Source organism: Cynocephalus volans, chromosome 13 (assembly GCF_027409185.1).
Source record: "Cynocephalus volans isolate mCynVol1 chromosome 13, mCynVol1.pri, whole genome shotgun sequence".
Taxonomy (NCBI): domain Eukaryota; kingdom Metazoa; phylum Chordata; class Mammalia; order Dermoptera; family Cynocephalidae; genus Cynocephalus; species Cynocephalus volans.
The window spans coordinates 53443915-53467584 of record NC_084472.1 but is presented as its reverse complement, the minus strand read 5'-3'; the positions used below and the strand labels follow the sequence as shown (position 1 = coordinate 53467584).

The window sequence follows — 23670 nt, the reverse complement described above, 5'->3', positions numbered from 1 at the left end:
TTTGTCTCCCAGGAGGGAATGGAGTGAAGAAGAGCTGGTCAAGTGACAGGGATGTTCAGGATCAGGTTTCAGGACTGAAGATTTTAGATGAGTTAAAAGTAACACACAATCTTCCACTTTATTATGTGTTATTTTAACATACAAAGCCTTTAAGTGAAGCTCCTTTCTGGGCAACCAGGCAACTCCTAAAAATAAACTCAAGTTCCTGAAATACTTTTGTTTGGCTTTAAGCTTTCTTTGGCTAGGGACTGGGCTATCTATTTTCAGTTTTGCAGTCCCAGGTGGTATGGATTTGATCTATCGAATGACGAAAGACCAAATGACGCTGTGCCTGTGGTGAGGACTCAGCAGATATTTAGGAAAGGTTATCCGTGGGTGAAGCTACAGCAGCCAAGGATGTTTGGGGAATGGGGAAGGTTGCATTTAAAGATTCCTGGAACCACAGGGGAAAATTGATGATGTGTAGACAACCTTTGAAGGACATAGTTCTGCTTATACTTAGTCCAGATAAGGAGGCAAGAGCATTAAAAGAACACTAAAAAAATAAAAAGGAGTTGGAGAAATAAAATTATCCCATGGTGGTACATGTTGGCACATGCCGGTGCTGCCCAGCTAAAGCAATGGGCTAAGTGGCTTGACCTCTCCTGGCCTGGGGGGTGGTATTTGGCCTTTAGAACTGTGGCCTCTCTGCTTCGATGATCATCTTTTCATATTTCCACATTCTCCCTCCCTGACTCTACTTCAAGTTCACCTTGCCTCAGGTCCTTTCGATCCCTTGGCATTTTGACCAGCCCCTTGAGCTCCCATCCCAGGCGTCACACCCCTGCCCTTTTGTGACACTGTCCTTCAAACTAATCCCTACCAGGAGCTGCCCAGTGCCTACAGAGGGCTCCAGGGTGAACCTCACATCCCTTCTCCTTCATTCTTGAGCAATATATTTTTCTCTAGTATCCATGAGGATGCTTTTAGCTGCAGTTAACAGAATAACCAGCAAATAGTGGACTAAACACAGGACCTATGCTGTTCACAAGAAGTCTAGGGGTAGAAGATCTCAGTGTCATTCCAGTGGCTCAATGCTGCTTGTAAGCCCCCAACTTCCTTCTCTCTTTCTGCTCCACCAGTCATAGCGTATTGGCTTTTCACTCTTGCACGGGTTGCCCCAGGACTGGAAGATGGTAGCTGCAGCACCAGGCGTAACACATCTTGATTAAAGGAAGAAGGAGGGGCAGGCAAGTTACCCGCCATATCTGCACCTTACATAAGGAGAGCATGGCTTCCCCAGAAGTCCCTTGGCAGAATTCTCCATACATTGCATTAGCCAGACTGACCCCTTGGCCCCATCTAGCTATGCAGGAGGCTGGGAGAGTATGTGGCTTTCCAGTGTCCTTAGTTGGAAGTAGCAAGAGAGAGGGGAATGGGGACGGTGTTGAGTTAGTCAATCAACAGTGACTCCCACATCTGCCCACTCTCGTCAGTAGAGAAGGTCCCTGAAACTGCACTGAAATGTTCAAGAATTGTCTCATAATTGATGCATATAACTTAAGAGTACAACCTCTGGTTTTTGCACTGCAGGAATCTTATTGTTAGTGTGGAAGAAGATGACTCAGTGGTGACCGTCCACACTCTGTTCCAGAGCAGTACTATTAGTTAAGCTCCACATCCATTTGGCCATGAGTACAACTGGTCAAGAATTGTTATTTATCTTTTCCATGTACATCTTGTCTCTTCAGCTGGATTACAAGCTATCTGAGAAGAGGGATCTTATCTCATACCACCTTCTATTGTTAGTGACTCAAATCAGTGCCATGCACTTTGCTGGCATCCAGGACATTCGTTAATGATGAGGAGCGTAACATTGAACGTTATGGGGTGGACAAGAAACAACATCCCCTTCCATTAGATCCCTGGCAGACATAGGAGGCAGAATTTTTGGAAAGGCCAACAAATGAAAACAATGTGTTTGTGGAATCAGAGGCATGCTGAATAGGGTTTCAGTTGCCTGCACAGTATGTTTCCAAGCTAAGGCTGCTTTCAAACAGGAGTTTGGAAGTGCCACCAAGTTTGGTTTACCCTTTCTCCTCCTTGTATTCACTCATCTGTTTATTCATTCAGCAAAATTATTTGAGCCACTTCTAAGTGCTCGGTTCTGCAGACTCAGAAATGAATAACAGAGTTGTTGCCCTTTGAACTTGTGGGGAAGAAGACACGTCAGCAGTTGGTCATGTTGCACGAAGAAGGACCATTGCAGTCTTATGCCGACAGTGTCTTGGGCGCTCAGAATTTCTGGGTTTACATGAAGTGGAGTCCCCAGCCTTTGCTGTGGCAAGGGGGTTTGTTCCAACTTCTCTGATTAGAAGAGCTGGGTTGGAAAGGGCTTTGTAACCAGACAGACTTGGTTTTAAGTCCTGGTTCTGCCATTGACTGTGGGATGATAGGGAAATCTAACCCTTGAACATCATTGGCCTCATGTGTCAGTTCTCAGTTCCCAATTCATACCTCTCAGCTCTCAATTCATCCTTCAATATACGTACACTCCGTGATGACAGAATTTCATTATTCTCCTTTAAAGTAACCAACTAAGTAAAGTTATCTTTCTCCATAGAGGGTGCTGGAAGGACACTGCAGGAGGAAGAAGATTTCTGTCATTTCAGCAATGGTGGGGTTAGTGAGATGGGGTGAGATGGGGTATGGTCATTTGTAGAGCCTGCCCCACCAGCCTGTGGTCCATCTGAGGGGATAGATGGGGATCTGGTAGCTTTGGTCTAGTGATAACTTTTCTGCAGCCCTCTCTTTTCAGAAACCAGGGCCCCACATGGCCTGCCTGCTCTGAAGGCTTCCAGCCCATACCGACACCCAGGCTCCCTCCACAATCCCCCATGTGGCCTATACACAGGCTTCTGAGGCCCAGGCACACAGAGCTGTTGTTATTTCTACAAGCCTCTCACCCCCACCACATGCAGCCCACAGGGTCTGAAGGCCTCAGCCTGTGCCCCTGCCAGTGCCCAGATTCTAGTGCATTCCCTTGCTACTGGTTGTAGCATGCTCCCTGCCTACACTTTGTCTACTGCTCACCCAGCAGGTCCAAACCAGCTTTGCCCTGGCTAAACCAGTGAACTTCTCTGCTATCTGGTGGCCTGACCACACCTTCTGTAGCTGGGTCTGAACCCCTCCAAGTTTGCCCTTCCTCAGTACTTTGCCTCACCCTAGAGTACCACAGAGTTCCCTTATACCTCATGGCACTCTTCTAGCACAGTTAACAATTCTTTGTATTAAACTTCCCTTATATGACCTACTTTGAGGTTTCTACCTCCTGTTTGGACTCAGGCTATTCACCTCATCAGTAAAGAAGAGATAATAGCATCTTGAATTCATATTCATTTTATGGATCAAATGAGAAAGCCCTCATAAAGCCCATAGCTCATGGCTCAGCTCATCGGGGCTGCTCAATTTCCCCTTTGCCTTAGCTACTGCTTTCTTTTCATAGAAGACAAGGAAAACTAATGTCAGCAAGTGCCTTCTGGGCACCAGGGGTGTGCCAGGCACTTGACAGGATGGTGCTGACCTGCATGCGATTAGCTTTAGAGGAGGAGACGGAGGGTCAGAGAGGCTAAAGAGGTTACTGGGGGTTGTACATACTATATTGGATTAAGCTGGACCACAAACCCATGTTGCCAGTCCTCTGAGTCCACACCACACACCATAGTGCGCTCCTCCTAGAGCCCCAAACACTCCTTCTTTCCATCTAAATGAGAACAATTTCCTTACATAACAGAAGTCCCTGGGTCCCAGCACTCACTCAGAGAGTAGCCAAGCAGCTGAAGAACCATTTGCTGGAGTTCTTTTGTAATGACTTAAGTGAGAGATCTCCTAAAAGAAAGCTCTGACTCATTAGAAAGGTGTGAGTATGTGGTTTCCCTTTCTCTGTGAGCTGGCCTCTGCATAAGAACTGAGGAGCCTGCTCTTGGAACTGATGCCGTAAGTCTTGACAAATAGGTACTGGGCTGTTGAAGCCTCCGCTTTGAAAAAAAATCCCACCGGTTAAAATCAGATTTATGGAATTTCACATCAGCAGTGGATCAGTTACATGGTCTGTTGCTTGACTATTAAATTTTACAGGCCGGCAAGCTTTGCTATGTTTGCTGGTGTTTCCTGGGTACTTCCAACAGTGCCTGTTATGCAGTAGATGCTCACTAAATGTTTGTCAGATGGATAAATTTTCGTGGCCAAGGTTTCATCCCATTTCTTTATATTTGGGGCTTCACTAAGGTATTTAAAAGTAGGATTTTATTTTAAAAATAAGAGAGGGGAGGAGTGAATCAACCTGAATAAGAACATGACTATTTTCTAAGTCAAGGCAAGATACTGTAATGATCTATTCCAATGACCAAACTCATCCCAATGAAAAGTTACTTGTCCTGTGTTTCTCTCTTCTAGGAGATGTTAGTGTCTTCTAGGTATCAGCCTGTTATTCTGTTGATATGGTAGTCATCAGTAATGGATGGGTGAGGGTAAATGTACCATCCCAGTAAATATCACAGTGGTTTTTTAACTTGGAAAAAGCTGCTCAGTGCCTGGCAGTGAATTCTACACATGGCAACTCTTCCGTAAATGTCTGTTGGCACTGATGATACTGTGATGATGACAAGACCTTAAAATAAAGGACTGACCTAGGTAGTGGAAATTCAGGCAGAACAGAAACGCCTAAGAGAGGGGTTGTGGTGTTTGCATTGGGTATTCTCTCTCCACACCTCAAATCGTGACCAGGAAGCTACCCACACTTCCTGTGCTTAATAACTTGGTATGTTTGTGGCTATGGCACATTATAAAACACCTGAACCAAAATAGCAAATGAAAAAAATACTCTCTCCATGTGTTATAGATGTTCAGGTACAGGGCAGAAACCATACACACATCAAACTCTATGATGCTTCAAAAAAACCTTCTTTCTTATTTCCCAGTAATTATCTTTCTAATTTTCCCTTTTCCATGTTAATATGATGAAGAATAAAGAGGGACAGAAAAAGAGAATAAATATATTTTCCTTTTCAGAAACACTTATGGTTAAAAATCTGCTTTAAAATAGGATTGTTGACTGGATGGTTAACTCAGCCGGTTAGAGCATGGTGCTGCTAACACCAAGGTCCAGGGTTCGATCCCCATGGCCAGGCCCCCCCCCCAAAAAATGCAGAGGTTTAATGGGTGAAATTGGGTAGAGCTGTCTCAGCTGGTACCTGGTTCATTCACTTATTCATCCTTTCAACAAATACTTTTTAAGCACCTACTATGTGCTGATCGCTATAATAGGCCTTGAATACAACACAGAATGGGCACTCTCTGCAGATTTGCCTCTCTTGTATCCACATTACCTGAAACACTCTTTAGTATACTGGAGATATTCAATAAATATTTGTTGAGTACTAAATTGCTTCTTATTCAGTTAGCATTTTTATGCCAATCAGATGTGAGTGAAGTGAACCTCAGGATAGCTTTAAAAGAGAAAACTAGAAATAGATGGTTAACGGCAGCAAGTGGCCTGGGGGGAGTATGTGGTTAAGCTGTTGTCCTGTTTCTCACTGGCAGCGTATACAGGGATTGACCACAAGGGAGTAAGACCGATTCTCATGCATGATTCACAGAAATAAGCCTCAGGACTCTGGAGCTGCATGGTGCACACGAACATTTCATCTCTATTTTGTCATACACTGGGAGAGAGTCCATCTATCCCCTCTCAAAGGCCAGTCATCTGTTTCCTGCACATTTGAATGAAGCTGCTCCAAAGCACGGGTCCGGGGGATAAGGACTGAGTTGCTTGCCAAAAATTAGCAGCAGTTTCCTTCTCCTTGGCTGGACGTAATTTTGTCTTGCTTTAAGAAAATGATCTATAAGCTAAAAATTTCATGAGACAAGAATTTAGTCAAAGAGTTTGCTGCTTCCTTGAGCAATATCCAATATCATACAACATTCAAGTAGTACTGTGATGGGTTCAGTCCTCAGAATGTGAGATTTCTTTCTCCCTCCCTTTCTCCCCACTTTTCCCAAAAATCTAAGCAGTCCCGAATCCCTTATTTCTTGTGAAGGTGCTTTGTCTGCCACAGGGCAAATGCTGTAAAGTTTGGGAGGCATTCTGGGGTTTTTATAACCTTTTCTGGTTACAAAAATGATTGAAAGAAATGATTGACAGTGCTAATGTCCAACCATAACTTCCTTACTTCAGTAGAAAAAGGTTCAAAGGACAGGCCTCACTCTGTTCTTTAGTAACGTTATTAGCCAGCAAGCTGTCATATTTGGGGGACAAAGATTGCTCATTGGTACTTTGCAAGTACTGAATACTTCATTTGTTATGATCATATGAAATTTATCCTACTGGAAAGATGCACACAGCTCTTGTGACTTACTTGATCAAAATAATTAACATTCAATTTATTTTCATCTTTTTTCCTGAGAGAGAGAGAAAACGAATCATTATTAATGATGATTGTCAGGAGGCTTTTTGCTTATATAACAGTGAATTTGACTAAGGGTCCCCTGGAACATGGAGTTGCGTAAATTTGCAGTGTTCCAGGACGTCTCTACTAGCTAGGGCGAGTTTGGGGATTAATGTATGGTCATTAAGTTTTGATCATTCCTGCTCCTCTTCTTGTGCATTATTACAGTCATCGAGGGTGAGCACTCTTGGGATTGCACTTATACCCTATTGTGGGTTCTCCCAGGAACAATTCTATTAAAAACACTTTTCATCTTCCTAGGTGCAAATTCAGGAAATGGTCAGGGAGAGAACATGTCTCAGCCAGATGCCAGCTTTCTCAGAGCCTGCCGGGGAGGAGTCTTCATTCATCGGGACCACAACAAATTCCTTCCCCAACTCAGGAGGGACCCATGAGGAACACGCATCATTGGCCCGATACCTGGAGGTAGAAAGCTGTACTCAAGGCCCACAGCATGAAGAAAAACAAGACAGAGAATACAACACTCCTAGCCATTGCTGGGAAGACCTTGAACATGAGTTGAGCATCTCAGAAGCCAAGGGTGGAATTCTGTCCCCAGGGGGGCTCTCCGCACATCTCCCCCAGGACGCCAGTGCTGGGCACAGGTACCCTGAGGCTCTCTCTGTCGCTTCCACTGAACACACAGATCCTGCCCTCACTCTGCAAAATGTGTGCGATGGGCCAAGGGGCAGAGAAGTGGCGTGTATGATGGAGTGTTTTGAAGCCGGTGACCAAGGAGCGTGTTGTGATGCCACGGGTCCTCCTGTGGCAGCACCAGCGGATAAATATTTGCCTCAAGAAATTTGCTCCACAGACTTCACACTGGCAGGAGTTCCAAGCAAAGCCAAATACCTTGCTGTTTCCATTGCTGAGAACAACCACGCAGATGGTGCTGAGGAGAGCTCACCTCAGGCACCAGAGGAGAATATTGTCCAATTTCCTTCCAATGTACAGTTTGGTCATATTTTAAGTGGCCCCACCACCAAACCTACAGAAGACCCACTTTGCATGGCATCCAGTGTACCAAGGGCCCACAGCCATGTCCCCCAGCTCCCAGAGGGAGAAAGTTTCTGTAGCGATTCCCTTCTTCAGATTGATAGTCAGACAGGAGATGAGAGCCAGACTAGGGACAGAGCAGCCAATAGGAGCCTTAAAGAGCACTTCCAGGAAAAAAGAAGTGAAACAAAGCAGAGGATCCAGCAGAAAAGCCTGGCCCACCAGGGTTCTCTTTCTGCGGATGATTCTCAAGAAAGTGTGCCCACCACATCTCCTGCGCAAGAGGAAATGAACTGGGTGCCCTTGGAGCACTCACCAGCAAACTCCAGGGAAGAAAGAGGACAGAGCTCAGGCCTGGGGATGAGTGTCTCCATGGCGGATGAAGACAGTCAGGGTCTGAGCAATGTTTCATCTCTCTCGAGTGTTCTTCTGGAGGAGTCTAAAGAGAATGGATTAGGACATCAGGAAGCAGGCAACAAGCTGAAGATTATAACTCTAGAGGCTCCTGTTTCAGAAATCTGGCCACCCAGAGAACTGACACATTCTGAGTGCAAAGAGTTGGAAGCTGGTCCCATAGTGCCTGACAGGGTCTGGGCTGTACCTGATGTTCTAAAGGCAGATACCGCTGTGCCTGAACTGGATGCCTCTGGAGTAGCAACAGTGGCTCACAGTCCGCAGCATGAGTCTGACTCAGCCCCTGTGAATAACAGAGAGATCCATAAAGGTGAAGAACTGGGCCGCAGAGCACACTGGAGCAGTCTTTCCTCCCAGTATTTGAGCCAACCCAGATTCCTGGAGTCATCCGTGGACCCCATAGATGAAAAGGCATTATGTGTTGCAGATTCACTACCAGAGGCTTCCAAAACCGGAAGGAAGGAAGATGTTAACAACGTGAGTCGAGGCCAGGGGGAAAACCAACTCAAGGTGGATCACCCTGGCTTCTTTAAACAGTTTCTGACCTGCCCTAAAATCCTAGAGTCCTCTGTCGATCCCATTGATGAAACAAGTTTGATAGAGTGTACAGGAGCTGGACAACAAGTGCCTTCTGAATGCACACAGGGGGTCATCGGAGAGGGCAGTAAATTGAATGATGGAAACTTGGGCCAGAGAGTGGAAGTCCAACCTGCTGTTTTGCAAGTTCCAGAGGAGACCCTTCCAAGTGAAAGCAGAAGCCACAGAAACCAAGAGGACAGCGAGAGAGGGGCGGCCAAACAAAGTCAACACGGTGAGGCAGAAGTGGAAGCCCACCCTGCCATTTGGCAAGTCCCATGTGCTGATGGAGGCAGGGAGAGAACTCCAGGTGGATGCGGCATAAACCAGATACAAGAAGGCACCGGCAGAAGCTTAGCCGAACAGAGTAAAAAGGACAAAGCAGGGTTCACTTTCCCCATGTCACCTCTTCCTAGATGTCTTGCGATGACGACTCCTGAATCTGTTGTGGTTGATACTCACAATTCCACAGGCTGGATTCATGACATCTCTGAAAATGACTTAGTTGAGCCCCCACATCATCAGGATGTATTTTCTGACTCAAAGGAAAGAGGAACTATCGAGAACAAGTGTGGGAAACATTTGACCTCTTCTAGCGATCTTACGCGATTGCCTAGTACTTCATCTCTTAAACGAAATATCACACGCATTTCAATAAGCCATGAAGTTCAGGAACCTAAAATAGAGGAGCCTGAAATTGGGGAAACCAAACTCCCAAGCTCATCTGTCTCGCCAACAATGACTTTGGCATTCATTTCAGGAGAATGTGAGTCAGAGAAAGCCTCCAGGTTACTGCAGGACCTGTGTCAAAAGTGCACCCTGGGATGTGTGAAAAAGCCAAGGGAAAAGGACAGGCTCAGCCACTTGGCAGCCCAAACTGGCAAATTACCAGAGGCCCAACCAGCAGTGACTGGCTCAAAGGAGGTCAAGAAAAAGCAAGAGACCTCAGGAAGTGGACATTTAGCTGAGGGAGTAAAGAAGAAAATTCTGTCCAGGGTGGCAGCCTTGAGAGTGAGATTGGAAGAAAAAGAAAATGTCAGAGAGAACTCAAGCTTTCTAAAAAAGATTCCTAAACTAGAGACATCGTTATCATGCCCAGATGAGAAAAAAGACTCCAAAAAGTCACCATGCAAAAGAGAAGGAAAAGGTGAGGCTCTGTTGCTTTCTGTCATTGTTAAAAGTTTGGCTTTGTAAGACCAGGTGCCAAGTTCCTATGTCCTCTTGAGTCCTTTGCAATTAATGTGAGTGCTCACCAGTTGGACGCTGTGCTGCTGTTGTGGCCAAGGGGCTTGTGCATGCAGACCCTGCTTCTCAAACTTGAGCAGGGATCAGGATCACCCTGAGAGCTTGTTAAAACACAGATTTCAGGCCCCGTCCTTAGTATCTGATTCAATGTGCATGGGATGTGGCTCAAGAATTTGCATTTCTACCAAGTTCTCGGGAGACCTGGGGGAAAGACCACTGATAAAGGCCGCCCGTAGGCCTGTTTGATTGAGGAAGCGTGATTAATGTGATTTTCTGTTTAATTATCCTTTCTTTAAAAAAATCTATTAAGAAAACATTAACAGACGCATTAATCAGAGTAGCTAATTAGTATAATTAAATAGACCACACACTAAGCAGGATTTACAGAACTAATCATTTAGGTACAATTTGGGACACTCCTCTTTAATCACTGATTTTTCATTAAAATTGGCATAATTGGACCTTGGTTTTTCTTACATATTTGAGTATAAAATTTCTTTCTAACTCACCCTCTCCTTTATCTGAGTCTAAAGTCCTCTTTGGTCTTTGTTCCAGTTCTGGTCTGGAACTTGAGCCTCAGAAGTCCTTGCAATTCAAGCTACTTATACTTTGCCTAGGAAATCATTTCAGCCCCAAATTCCATTTCTTGGCCTGAATTTTAGTCTCTTTTATTTTGGAGCTCTTCTTTCCCTTCCCATGCAGCCTGGTAGGAGTCAGAAGAGAGAATAGTGCAGCCATCTATAGTGGCCTGGGTGTCCTAGAGCAGAAGCTGTTATGGCCCTGTTTGATCTGAAGGGAGGAATCTTCTCTTCTGCTAAAGCGAGAACTGAGACTTTGAGACTGGTGTCTATTATTCCCAATCTGTATTGAATGGGCCTTCAGCCCCTGCTGCAGAAAGAATCAAACATAAAACTGCCTCCTGAAGAGTTTGGGGGTATCAACTGGGTTATTAGTACCGTATATATGTTTTGAAACATATTTAAAGAGGATGAAGGAATGTTTTAAAAGATCTCAAAAGTGGTTTTGGCTAGAAGGAAACAATCTGTTGGGAATTCCTGTCCATGATTATTCAAGTTACTCGTGGGAAAGAGGACTTTCCAGGCAGCCACTGCAGTTGAAGAGTTGATGGTCACAGCAGCACACTGCTCAAAGCACTAACGACTGCAAAGACAGCACAGGCAGCTTTCTGGGAGGGCTGCAGGCCACAGGATAGAGATGACCACAGACTTTTCCAGGCCAGACCAGCCCAAAGTGGCAGTGAAGGACAGTCACCAGTGCTGCCCAGGACATGGAGACCATCAAGGGGCAAAGCTTCAAAGTAGGGAACATTTGCAGGTGTTCAAGCCCGTGGGGAGGAAACTGTAACATGGTGGTATAGGGTACGATTAGGAGCTGGGTTACTTGGGTTCAAGTCTGGCCTCTGCCACTAACTGGGTGGTCTCAGACAAATGCCTTAGCCTCTGGGTGCCTTACCTTCCTGTAAAATGGGAGTGCTGGTACTAGGACTCATATCAGGTATAAAAATGCAAAGTAATCCGAATGGTGCTTGGCCCAGCAGAAGCCCTCACAGTTGTCAGTTACTGGTTTTTATTATCAATATTATTGTTAAATTAAAAACAAGGCAATTTCTATGCCGAGTATTACGCCCATGAGATCAATTAAGAACTTAGTTAAGACGCAAGGTTATTGTGTCTGCGCTGATACCAACCTAATCTTAGAAGAAAGACTGGTCCTTGTTCACACAGCCTCTCCTCTCTGGAGAACTCAGGGCCTCCACTGGAAGGTGGCAGCCGTTTGGAGAGGGAGCAGAAGGGGACACTCACCTGGGTTAACCTTGAGTCCACAGCAAAACGGAGTCAAAGGCAGGTTTTGCTCACTCGTCAGTAGGTCCCCACCCTGTGGTTCTATCCCAGCTTTGGAGGAGGTGCTACTGGGGCCACCTCTCTTCTCTGTGGGGATTTTCTTTGCAGGGAAAGATAGGAAAACAGGTGCCTGGCACACTGGCATCCACTTTTTTAGGATTACAACTCCCCATCCTAACTACAGCCCAGCATTAGGTCATTCCACTGAAAGAGCCATGGTCCTGACTTAGTAAATAACTGCTTGGTCAACATATTTCTTAATTTACTAAGGACATGCTATTTTATATGGTGACCCCAATTATTTGTGATAATTACTTCATGACATATTATTAATAAGACTCTGCTGTGTGCACTAATCCACATGAATCAACACAGATGATGACGTGACGGGACAATGATTCTCTTCCAGCAATTACCATCTGGGACGGCAGTGTCAGAGGGCTGCTCGTGACAATGGCCTGCTTTTTCTTTTTAACTTATTGCTTTCTATTTGCTCATTATGGGTTTCTGTCTACTGACCAATTCCTCAAGCACACAGAGGTTTTTGGTTGTTTTTCCAGTGTAAGCCATAACAATTTCTTTCTTTCTTTTTTGATGTAGTAACGTTTATTGGGAGCCAAGTATGAGGATCAATCCGGGAAACACTATCCAACTGAGTCAGAGATGTGCTCCCTATTTCATTATTTTTAAATTAAAAAAAAAAAAAAATGGGGGCTGGCCAGTTAGCTCAATTGGTTGGAGTGTGGTGTTGTAACACCAAGGTCAAGGGTTCAGATCCTCCTACTGGCCAGCTGCCAAGAAAAAAAAAAGAAGTTGCCACTCATGAGGCACCAGATGGAGAAGTCCTCATTCCTTCTCGTGGTGCTGGCTGTTGTAAGACTGAGTCCTCCTCACTGCTGCTGGCTAATGTGCAGTCTGGCACCCACCCTGCCATCTCCAAAGGAGCACCGATTGAATGCCCTCCCACCAGTGACCTGGTGGGTAGGAGTCTGGAGTGTGTGTATTGGGGGGGGTGGGGACTGACTTGGATAATTCCGAAAGAAATCAAACAAACACCGAGGAAACCTTTTCTACATTCAGAGCTTAGGACAACTTCTACTCACCAGGGGACTTCTCTATTGCTTTCCCCGGACACGTGGCTGGAATGTACACAGAAGATGACCCTGCTACACGCCCAAGCTTCCTCCAGCTGGCTCAGCCGCATTCCTACCTCTGTCTCACACAGACGGGGGTCCTTTCCAAAGCCCGGAGGCCCCTTGTCTGAGCCGGCTTCATATCTCCCAAAGACCACCATTTAGTTCTGCCACTCATTTTATGCCCCTCCCTCCATCCCCCAATTTTCTTTTTGTTCAATACTCACAGCAGGTTATGGCAGCCTTAGGAACATTTCAGTGTCTCCAAATCACCCATGAAGATGGGAAGGGCTCTTGGAGAAACGGCCCAAATGGGGAAATGGGCTTGGTCAAGATCTGGACCAGGAGTCTGAGACTGGGTACCTGCACACAGTCCCAGCCGGGCAGGGGCCAGCAGGGCCAGGTGACCAGAAACGGATTTTGCCATCAGTAGGCACTTGGCATATTCCATCTCTCTCGATTATGCACTTGGCTCCCATCATCTTGTTAGTACTCTTGGCTACTCTCTGGTTGAAGGATTTGTTACCGAAACAGCCCATTATGGCCTCCTGGGCAGAGAATTACCATTAAAATAGCATCTGTTACCCCAGTGTCTGCTGGCTCCCAGGACAGAACGGGGAAGCACACTGAACACTGGGACGTTCTCACCCCCTTGGTAGCTGAGTCCGTGGATCAAACACAGCCTCAGTACTGGTGACTGTGGGCTCGGCTGTGGGATGTATAATGTTTTGTAATGAGGTGCACTTTTGTGTTACCAAAGCTTGGAGCCATGGCACTTGGTTGGTAAGAGACTGACACACTTCCAGTAATCTCACTGCCTACCACATGGTTCTGACCTCTCCACGGGGGCCTCCGTCTCCTCTTGTTCTAATGTCTATGCTGCCACCCAGTGGCTGCCCCAGCTAATTACACATTTGCCCAGCATGCCAAGTTCTCACCGATCAAAATTAAGAAAGTGCTAGACATCACTCCAATCCATTAGGCTATCTTCAGCAAAGACAACTGAGACCGAGGGAAAAAGACGGGTGAATATTCAGCCAACATTTATTTATTTTCGATTATCTATATTTATGGGGTATAGAGTTGACTATCAGTATTTGTGTACAGCATGAGATGATCTAATCAATGTTATTAGCATGGTCATCATTACAAATCGTAATTATTCTTTGTGTTCCTTACCCAATTACTTCGTAATCCCCTTCCCCTCACCCTTTCCCACTTCGAATAACTATAGGTCTGTTCTCTCCTGAAAGTTCAACAAATTCAACCAATACTTATTGTCGAGTTGCCTTTTACATTTTGGAGGCTTAACCACAATTCCCTTGATAATCCAGATTTTATTCTACTCCCTAATCCCCAGCTCTGATTTTTGACCTGGCTCATCTGATAATCATTTAAACACATCTTCATGTAGACCAAGTACTATAGAATAAGTATCTATAATCCCCTTTTTAAAAAAATCTGTCACGTTCTATTTCACTTTGAGTATTACAGACCTCACCCAAGGAATTTAGGTAACAAAAAGCAAGAGTTTTCTATTAGATCGACTTGTTCATTTTCCTCCCGTTTATGTTTAGGCAAGCCACATCTCTTCTCAGATACTCAGTTTCCTCATCCATAAATTAGGGATAATAATTATTATCCCTGCCTCTGGGGAATGTTATAAGAATTAAATGAGATAAAATGGGAAAGTCTTTTGCCCACCCTGACCTGCAAATCTCTTTTTCTAGCTCCAGTATTACTGAAAAAGATCCAAGCCGAGATGTTCCCTGACCACTCTGGAAATGTAAAACTAAGCTGCCAGTTTGCAGAAATTCATGAAGATTCTACCATCTGGTGGACAAAAGATTCAAAGTCAATAGCGCAAGTGCAGAGAAGGTGAGATATTTGCCCCTGGTTACTTTTCACAATTGTTGTTTATTTATTTCACAATGCAGTTGTAAAAGAAAATAATAAATTATAGGAAGTGAAAAAGAAAATCGAAGCAGAGAATCCACGCTCAAAGTACAAAAGAAGAGTAAGTGAGGGATGTCTGCATGGGGACGATGGTGGAGGGTTCTTGCCCCAGCTCTGCACCTTTGAGTTCTGTGGTCTTAGGAAGTCGCAGAACATTTCATTACACTTTAAAAATCAAGGAACATGTCAAATAATATTCTAGGCTGAGGCTCTGTGGTCCTAAAGTCAAAGAGCTCTCCTTTGTATGCCTGTGAATTTTGCTTGTGTGTTTTCTGTTTTCATAAATTCCCATTAATCAGGCAAAGGCCAAACAAAACCAAGAAGGTGAATCAAAAGGCAAAAGCAATCCGTGAGGTTACAGGAAAGGAACAGCTACGGAAGGTGACACACAGCCATCTCTAAGATGGGACAACCAGTTTATTTCTGGGTCACGGGGTATCAGAGGAGAGGAGAACGAGGCAAGAGACGAGTGAGAACTGTTGCCGAGAATGGCCCGTGTGGAACGAACCTGGTTAATGGCTTCCTAAGGCACCTTCTTGGCACCGCAGGCCTGTTCAAGTGAACTGATGAACTCAAGCTCATCTGACACATTCTAGAAACACATCGCCTGGTTCAGTGGAAACCAGTGCAGCTCAAGCCTCAGAAGCTTCTTTCTGTTGCAGGAAGTCCTAGTTCAGCTCCCTGAGTCATGGGAGATGCTTCTATTCCCGTAATCTTGTTATAAGCAGACTGAAAACATGAGAAAATCTGAGTTTTCTGTTTAATTAATCAAATATGTCTGCTTGCGACACGTCTGGAAATTATTTCCGAGATGCAACAATGGAATACTTGAGTTTGAGTTTCGTATCTGTTAACATCACTCCAGAAAAATCTAATTGGATTGTGATTGACATAATGAAGCCCCTTTGCCTAGAGCGTCACCATTATCCTGCCTGTCTTGTGTATGTGTTAAGAAGAATTATAGTGGAGAAAAAATGGTTTAATATTTAAATCAAGGGGGTTCCCTAGAGCTTTATGAAAAAGTGCTAATTATTCATTTTAATTATTTTCTGATGCTGTCAGCCAGGAACAATTAACCAGCGTTGTCAGTGTTTTCCAATTAACCAGCCTTGCTCTAAGCTCAGAATAGGTGCTTAAATCTTCTAGGTCCCTCTTCCATTTGAGGTGTATTTACAAAAGCCTAACCTTGCTCTAGGATTCCACCGGCTCATGGCATGTGGGCAAGGCCTCCACGTTCCTAATGGTGTTTGCTTCATTTCTTCTCAGCGACAGTGTCTAGCTTGCTGGGACCCATTTGCCGTCTCTATGCTAATACACGAGACAATTTGGGAGTCATAACTCCTTTATATATTGAGAGATCATTTACAATATTTTTGGTGGGTTTTCAAATGATAACTAATTTCTCTCACCCCTATTTCTAGTTGAGTGTTTCCTTTTACATGTCCCTTTATGAAATATCTCACTGCCTTGTCGAGGTATAATTTCCAGAGTTGAAATCTCTCAAATATAACATAAACAGGTAGTAAAGGTTTTCTTGAATTTATTAAATAATGAGGAAACCAGTAAAGCTGTTCAAAGGAGCATTTGAGGAATGGAGGTTTATATACTCAATCAGGCAAGGGAATGCGGAAATAGATATTCAAATAGATATAAAACTGGTTAATGTTTGAAAGGTAATAAAACTTGGGGGTTATCTTTTCTACTGCATAGAAACCCACAAGTTAACGTGTAACTTAAAAGAGTCTGGGGAGGTTCTATTTAAATGGTGAACGGCAAAGTCAACACAGGAGCATTCTCCTGTAACTAAATAATGCTTGGGTGAGCCTGTTGAACAGTGACCTACAAAGGACATGCAACCATCCTCTTGCCTTTGTCCCCAAGTTTTGGATGCTATCCTTAACAGGCTAAAGTTTGGAAATTAGGTGTCAGAGCACCTTCCTTTGGCTAGGGCAAGGACTAGTATCCTCTGAGGACACCAAGAAGAAGAAAGTAGAAGCTTTTTCTGAGTACCTGTGGAGCAGTGGTAGGTCCTGGCTCCATGTAGATCACACACTGGCACCTCCAGTGCTACACTGGCCATCACTATCTTCTTGGTAACCAGGAATCCACTCCACACTCTGGGGAGAGAGGTATTCGGCATACCCTGGGCTTTTTCAAAGGGTGGTTGTCCACATGGGGTACACTGGCTGACAGCTGAGCCAGGTCAAGGAGATACATCATTCCTGCTGGGCTACCAGTGAATGACGAGCTGGCTGCTGCTGAGAGTAAGTTCTCAACAGATGGCCACAGGAAAGACAACCCAAGGACTTAGCCCAGAGTGGATGGTGTGCAGAGGGTGCTGCCACCTCCCCCTGGCTCCTTGGGGCTGGTAATGGATGATGGGCTCTCTCAGAAGTCCCTGGGTTGGAACACTCTCCCTCCATCAATTTCATTCTTGGCCGTGTTACTCTGATCGCACTGTGGACATAGGCTTCTTTTGCATTTATCTCCGCAGCTAACCACCACTCCTGTTCAGCCCTGTCTGCATTTGGCCATTTCCTCCCCTAAGGTAAAAAATATTTGTCCCTTACAAGATAACAGGATGTGAAACTGAACTTTTCCCTCTTGGTTCAAAAAGGTGCAAGATCACTTTTTTCACTTTCCACAGATGTATTGGTATTTTCTTTTGTCCATTGAATTAGTCCGTTTTTCTTGCTTATAACAAAATACCTGGAAGTGGGTAATTTATAAGAAAACAAAATTTATTGCTTACAGTTTCAGAGGCTGGGAAGTCCAAAATCCAGGAAATACATTTGGTGAGAGTTTTTTTTTTTTTTTTTGGTGATGGCTTTACAGCAATGCAGGGGTCTCACATGGCAGAAAACAGTGGAGCAGAGACAGAGAGCTCCTCATGTGCTCTCCTTTTAAAGCCCTCAGAACCATGTCCCTGACCACCATTACTAATCCATTCACTACAGCGTGGTCCTACAATCTAATCACCTCTTCAAGGCCCTACCTTTCAATGACCATAATAGGATTCCCCACCCTCCCAACAGTCACAGTGGGGACCAAGTTTCTAATACTTGGAACTATGGGGAACATAACTGAAGCTTCAGTGAGTTTGGGGTGGGGGACATTCAATCCACAGCATCCATCTCCTCTGAGACTAGGAGGTCCTCAGGGGCAAGGACTGTGCCTTTTTTCCCATCATTGAATCCCCCAATACTAAGCACATGGCTGACACTCAACACATGCTGTTGAACATAACTCTTGGGAATTTAAAGAGATAATTTTCTTTCATGGAGAAAGCCCAGCAATACTACTGCTCCCCATGCTAATGGTAAATGACCACTAACGAGGCTAGGCTTTTTGATAAAGCTTCCCATAGCTAGTGTCAGTTTCTTCTCACAACACATCTAAAAGGTGATCTTGCTCTTTCTGATTTCACAGACGAGGAGGCTGAAGGTGGGAGCCTAAGTAACTTGCCTGAGTTCAGCCTCAGGATCGGAATCCAGGCCTGTGTGAGTCTGAAGTCATTCCTCCCAGAAGAAAGCCTTGGGTGGGAGTGATGGGCTGAGACAGAAAAATATCTTCCTGGTTCTGGGCCAAGTATTGCAGTATTTCTAGGCTGGAAGGAAAATTTTCATGGGACAATTCCCCAGTTTTTCAGGTGGATCCTGACTTCTTTCAGTGACAGAAACACTGCGCTGGGCTGTGGAGCCCTGGAGCCCTGGAGCCCTGGAGAAGGACATTCCACCAGCCCCCTTGCAGACTCACTCAGCGTTTTACTGTCCTGCTAGGAAATCTTCCCCTTTTAACTGGGCTTGTCCATGTCCATTTTAACCATGCATTCAGGTTATGTTCAAAGGCCCCATCAGTGGAGGAAGTATTATAATTTAGTGGATCTTGTTTTAAACCACTGGTACATTCCAGAAGAGTCACTTATAAATCAGAGACTTGGGATCTATTGAAAAAACAACCAATAATGAACACTTTTGTTGAAGGTGCAACAGAGAAAAACTCAAGATAAGTGGATTTTTGTTGTTAAACTATGAAATTAACCAAAACTGAAACAGGCACTGCACATACACGTATGCAATCTTAGTGAATGTTTAAATAAAATTTATTATAAAGAACAAAACTAGAATATTTGAATATCATTTTTTAATGCAAAGTAAGTTTTTTGTCTGAGATTTTGGAATAAGGATTGTGGCTCTCACCATAATTCAAATTATCCCAGACTTGAGGATTAGAACCGTAATTTACTTGGAGAGGCAACTTAACAAAGTCACGATCATTTGCTTAAAAAAAAAAAATCTCTCTATGCCTCAGTTTCCTCATCTGTGAACTGGGAATAGTAATTGTACTTCTCTCATTGGATTGTTCTGGGGACAACGTGAAATAGAACAATGCCTGGTGTGTGCCAAGTGTTCAATACACGTTAGCTGTCATCATCATCACCACCACCACCAACAGTTTTTGTGTTCATCGAACAGTGTCTGGAACTTAATAATATCGAGTGGGTGATTGGGTGGGTGGTTGGGCTTCAGCAGAGAGTACACTGTTTAAAAGAACCCTCATTCATGAATCCTTAAAAGCAAAGGACCTCTTTCTCTTGTCCTTTATTGTGTCTGTTTGGGTTTGGATTTGGAGTTATCAGATTTCCTTCAAGTACAGGAAACCTGGATTAGTAACATAATTGAGGTGAATTCTGAGCAGAAATGTTAACAACAGCACCCAGAATTCACAATTCCAATCTTTGCTCTCGGGGCAGTTAACCCCCGTAGATGTTTCTTTGTATTCATGTGGCCTATTGGAGTGAGGGTGTCATACTAAAATGTAATGACCCTCCCTATGGAGGAGTAACTTATTTAAACAGCTTATGGCGATCCTGTCCTTTAGCCAGCCCATTGCCTGAAAACATGAGGGCAGGGAAAGTGTTTGTTTCTGTCTCCTTAAGTACATTAGAAAAGTGCACCTTTAGAATGATGACGTGTGTAAATGTTAACATCCCTTATTACAGTGCAGGGGACAACTCCACTGTTTCCTTTGCCATCGCTCAAGCCAGTCAGAAGGACCAGGGTCACTATTACTGCTGCATCAAGAACAGCTATGGAAAAGTGACTGCTGAGTTTAACCTCACAGCCGAAGGTAAACCCCAGCTTTCTGGTTTCAAACAAAAACCACTAGTCCCTGCCGGTTCAGAATGGACATTTGTACTGAAGTCATCCTCCTCTCTGTCTTCTAGTTCTCAGACAGCTTTCAAGTCACCAGGATGTAAGAGGTAAGCCAACCTGGGTCTGCCTGTCAGAGGCAGTGGGCTTTCCCTATAGCGTGCAATGGCTCCTGGAGCAAACGGTGGCAGCATCCCTCCCCTGGGCTCTTCCGACCCGGCGGGAGAGAGCCACGAACGACCGGAGAATGCACACAATTCATCCGCTGTTCCAACGGGGTCATGAGGGCCCTACTTCCCATTGCAATTCTATTAGGCTGCAAATATCCAGCAGAGTGTCATGTACAAGATGAGACTGCAGCAGTGTGGTTTTGGGGAACACATGGAGGGGGACTTAGATTTGACCTTGTCCTTTAAGCACTGAGTGTGGTTCAGCCTTTCCACATGGGGTTTCAGCCTGGCACTGGCCCAGCATGTTTTCTTTCTTCAGTTCCCTTTTCAGTTTGCCTAGCTGAGCAGATTCCCCAAGAGAGGAGGCATGTGGAGAACGACTCCATGTGTTTGCATCATAGTGAAAATGAAAGATGGGTTTCATGCTTTCTTTCAGCCTAACAGGTATAGCAACGGCCCACCAGCCACTGCCTCTGACCCACACGGTGCTGCAGGGCCACCCATTCAGCTTTCCATGGTTTGGTGGGATCCAGCCTTGCCGTGTATTTCCTCTTAAGGAAAATTACTCGCCCACCTATCTATGCCCACCCATGCCCACCCCTACCCAGTGGTGTGCTGGCAAATATTTAACAACCTGCTGGGGTGGGGAAGCCCTGATTTGTAGAGTTTTCCAATTTCCATGGTGTAAATAATCTCAGCATGGCCAATTTTAAACTACCAACGTGACATCATAAATCGGGGAGCTGGGAAGAGATGCCCATAAGCAGCTCTCAGGAGCTGGGGCAAGGAGCTCACGCCTCTGCAGACCTCCTCACCCCCAGGTCACCACAACTCTTAGCACAGGGTAGGACCCCGGGGCAGTTTTAGGAGAGCTATGGATAAAACTCTTGATAATTTAAATGGAGTTAGCATCTTAAAGATTTACTGCATGTGCTAATTTTTAAAGCAAACAAAACACCTGAAATCTCTGTGAAAACAGGACAATAGTAGTAATCAAAATGCACTGACATCCAGTAATTTAAAAGTAAGAAACTGTGGGCCAGCCCGTGGTGCTGATAACACCAAGGCCACACGTTCAGATCCCATATAGGGATGTCCAGTTAGCTCACTGGGTAAGCGTGGTGCTGACAACACCAAGTCAAGGGTTAAGATCCCCTTACCGGTCATCTTTAAAAAATATATAAGTAAATTAAAAAAGTAAGAAACTGAGATCTCAACTTAGAAATGTTCTAGCAAATATTGTGATATTTATCCAAAATAATAAACGTTAGGACAAGTAGTGGACTAATGGGCACAAAACCATGCTGTCTATGCTCAGTGAATCATGGTGCGGTATATGCATGAATTGAAACAACACACTGCACCCCACAAATATGTACAAGTAAATGTTAAAAACAAAAAGTAAAGATAAATACAAGATCTTCACAAACCTATTCAAATGCTGAATACCTGTCTTTAGTGTGTAGCGTACTTGTACTTGTGCTGTAATCTAAAATCCTTCCCCCATTTTGCTCCCACCTCCCCAAAAGTCAAAATATGCACACACACAAAAAAATCCCCTTCTTTCTTATCCTTCAAAAAACAAAAGGACTCTCAGAAGGGAGTCTCTGTTTCACCAGCGTCTTAGCATTGATTAGCATTCACATCTCAGATACTTGCTATGACTTTGTCAATTCACGCTTGCATAAACTCATTTCTCAAAGTTTTCACCAGTCAGAAATGAGACCCCAGTGGGGATAAGCTATTCGTCACCTGGTAGAAATGGTGCTGCTGTTGTACCCTGGTGACTCCAACTATGGAGTTTGGGTTTGGAGCTTGATGACATCACGTTTTCCCAGCTTCTGACCCCATGACTGGGGGTCCCAGTTTAGTGGACTCACCAGGCCCAGGAGACCATACCTGGCCTCACCTTACCCTTATAACCTTCAGATGAAGAAGCTGAAAATTACTTTTAATTAAACTTTTTTTATTTGAAAATCTCTCTCTAAACATTTTATTAATTTAATTCTCTATAGGAGGAACAAATAACATTTTACAAATTGATATATAATTAAAAAACTAAGGAAACTAAGCTCATTGGAAAGTCAGAGATGAATGATGTGCCAGAGGAAACACAAACCAGCCCAATGTAATGATGTTATTACATTTTATGAATCTTTTCATGGATTGCTTTTCTTTTTACCTCTATATCAGTCCATTTCTGTTGCTTATAACAAAATACTTAAGACTGGGTGATTTATAAAGAAAACAACATTGATTGCTTACAGTTTCTGAGGCTGGGAAGTCTAAAGTCCATCTGGTAGTGGTGACAGTGACCCAGGGGTCTCATGTTTCAAGACGGTGGAAGCAGAGAGAGCAGAGAAAGAACAGAATGAGAGACTCTCCTCTTCTTTTAAAGCCTTCAGAATCACACCCCTGACCACCATTTTTAATCCATTAGTTACTTCATGGTTCTACAATCCAGTCACCTCTTCAAGGTTCCACCTTTCAGTTACCGTAATAGGATTTCCCACCCTCTTAACAGTCACAGTGTGGGGCCAAGTTTCTAATACATAAAACTTGGGGGACACAATTCAAGCTTCAGTGAGTTTTGGGGGGACATAATTCAATCCACTACAACCTCAGTGCTGTCTTTGCCACCAGTGACCATAGGTTTCCACACTGTTCCTTTGTGTTGAGCATTTGGATTTCACAATTTAAGGGTGTCTTTGTAGATCTGTGTCCTGATTTAGGCAAATAGAGGGAGGGTAGAGAGCTTTCTTGTTGCTTCTTAATTGCCTTCAGCTCAACAATTATTTTGCCAAGAAGCATATTTGGGGGTGGCATATTCTGGTCTCCCACAGTCCTCTGCTAGCCTTTGTGAAAATGTTTGGAGCATCTTTCTGAATGCCTTCTTTCTTCTGGCAGTTTCTAGCTCTTCACCCAGTTTTTCTATTTGAAAATCGCCCAACTACCCCCTTCCTTTCTCTGGCAATAGCTAGGCTTAGACATTAATCAATACCCTTTATGAATAGTATCAGTCCATGTCTTATCATTTTAATAGCTAGCATCAGTCATAGGTTACTCTTAAATTATATGATTTGACAATATTTTGAAAAGAAAAGGAAACTATTTCTCTAAATATTCTGTATAAAAATGTGAAGTGAGATTTTCACATGGCCCATGATTTCTTTCTTCTTTTAAACATTCAGAAGGATGTCAGTTTTTAACAACTTTGAGGAGTGGAAGGTGTTTTAAAAAACACAAACAATCTAATTTCCTTGAAAGCCATCTGATTTTCTTCTCTGCACAAATCAGAAGTCTGATTCGTTCATCTTTAGTTTAAAACGGAACATCCTGATTGAATCCATTGTTATTTGAAACATGGGTAGAATCCAGTCTGAAAAAACAGCTGCTAGAAAACTCAGAAAATCATTCTTTTTTTTTCCAAATAAATCCAAAATAATTCTACTTGTTTTTTCACTCTCTTCAAAGGCAATTTTTTAACTTTTTGCTGTTGTTGTTTTGTTTTTATTGCCTACCTATTTCTTATATTACGTGCTTTCTCAGTGGAGGCAGCTTTTCCCCCAAGAGGGCCAAAATTGGTTCTTGGGAGTCAACAAAAATCTTAGCTTTTTGTGTGTATAAATCATAGATACACATAGGGCACACAAGCAGATATATAGTAGATCTGTGGTGTT

The 23670-nt window shown here is 44.0% G+C and overlaps 1 protein-coding gene across 1 annotated transcript in view; it reads left to right on the top strand.

Moving 5' to 3' along the window:
* ALPK2 (alpha kinase 2) overlaps positions 1 to 23670 on the top strand; it is an 88404-nt gene that overhangs the window by 38140 nt on the left and 26594 nt on the right. The window contains exons 3-6 of the mRNA XM_063076688.1: positions 6747 to 9618; positions 14442 to 14589; positions 19670 to 19797; positions 19895 to 19930. Coding sequence (XP_062932758.1) covers positions 6747 to 9618; positions 14442 to 14589; positions 19670 to 19797; positions 19895 to 19930 — 3184 coding nt within the window. The remainder of the gene's footprint in view (positions 1 to 6746; positions 9619 to 14441; positions 14590 to 19669; positions 19798 to 19894; positions 19931 to 23670) is intronic.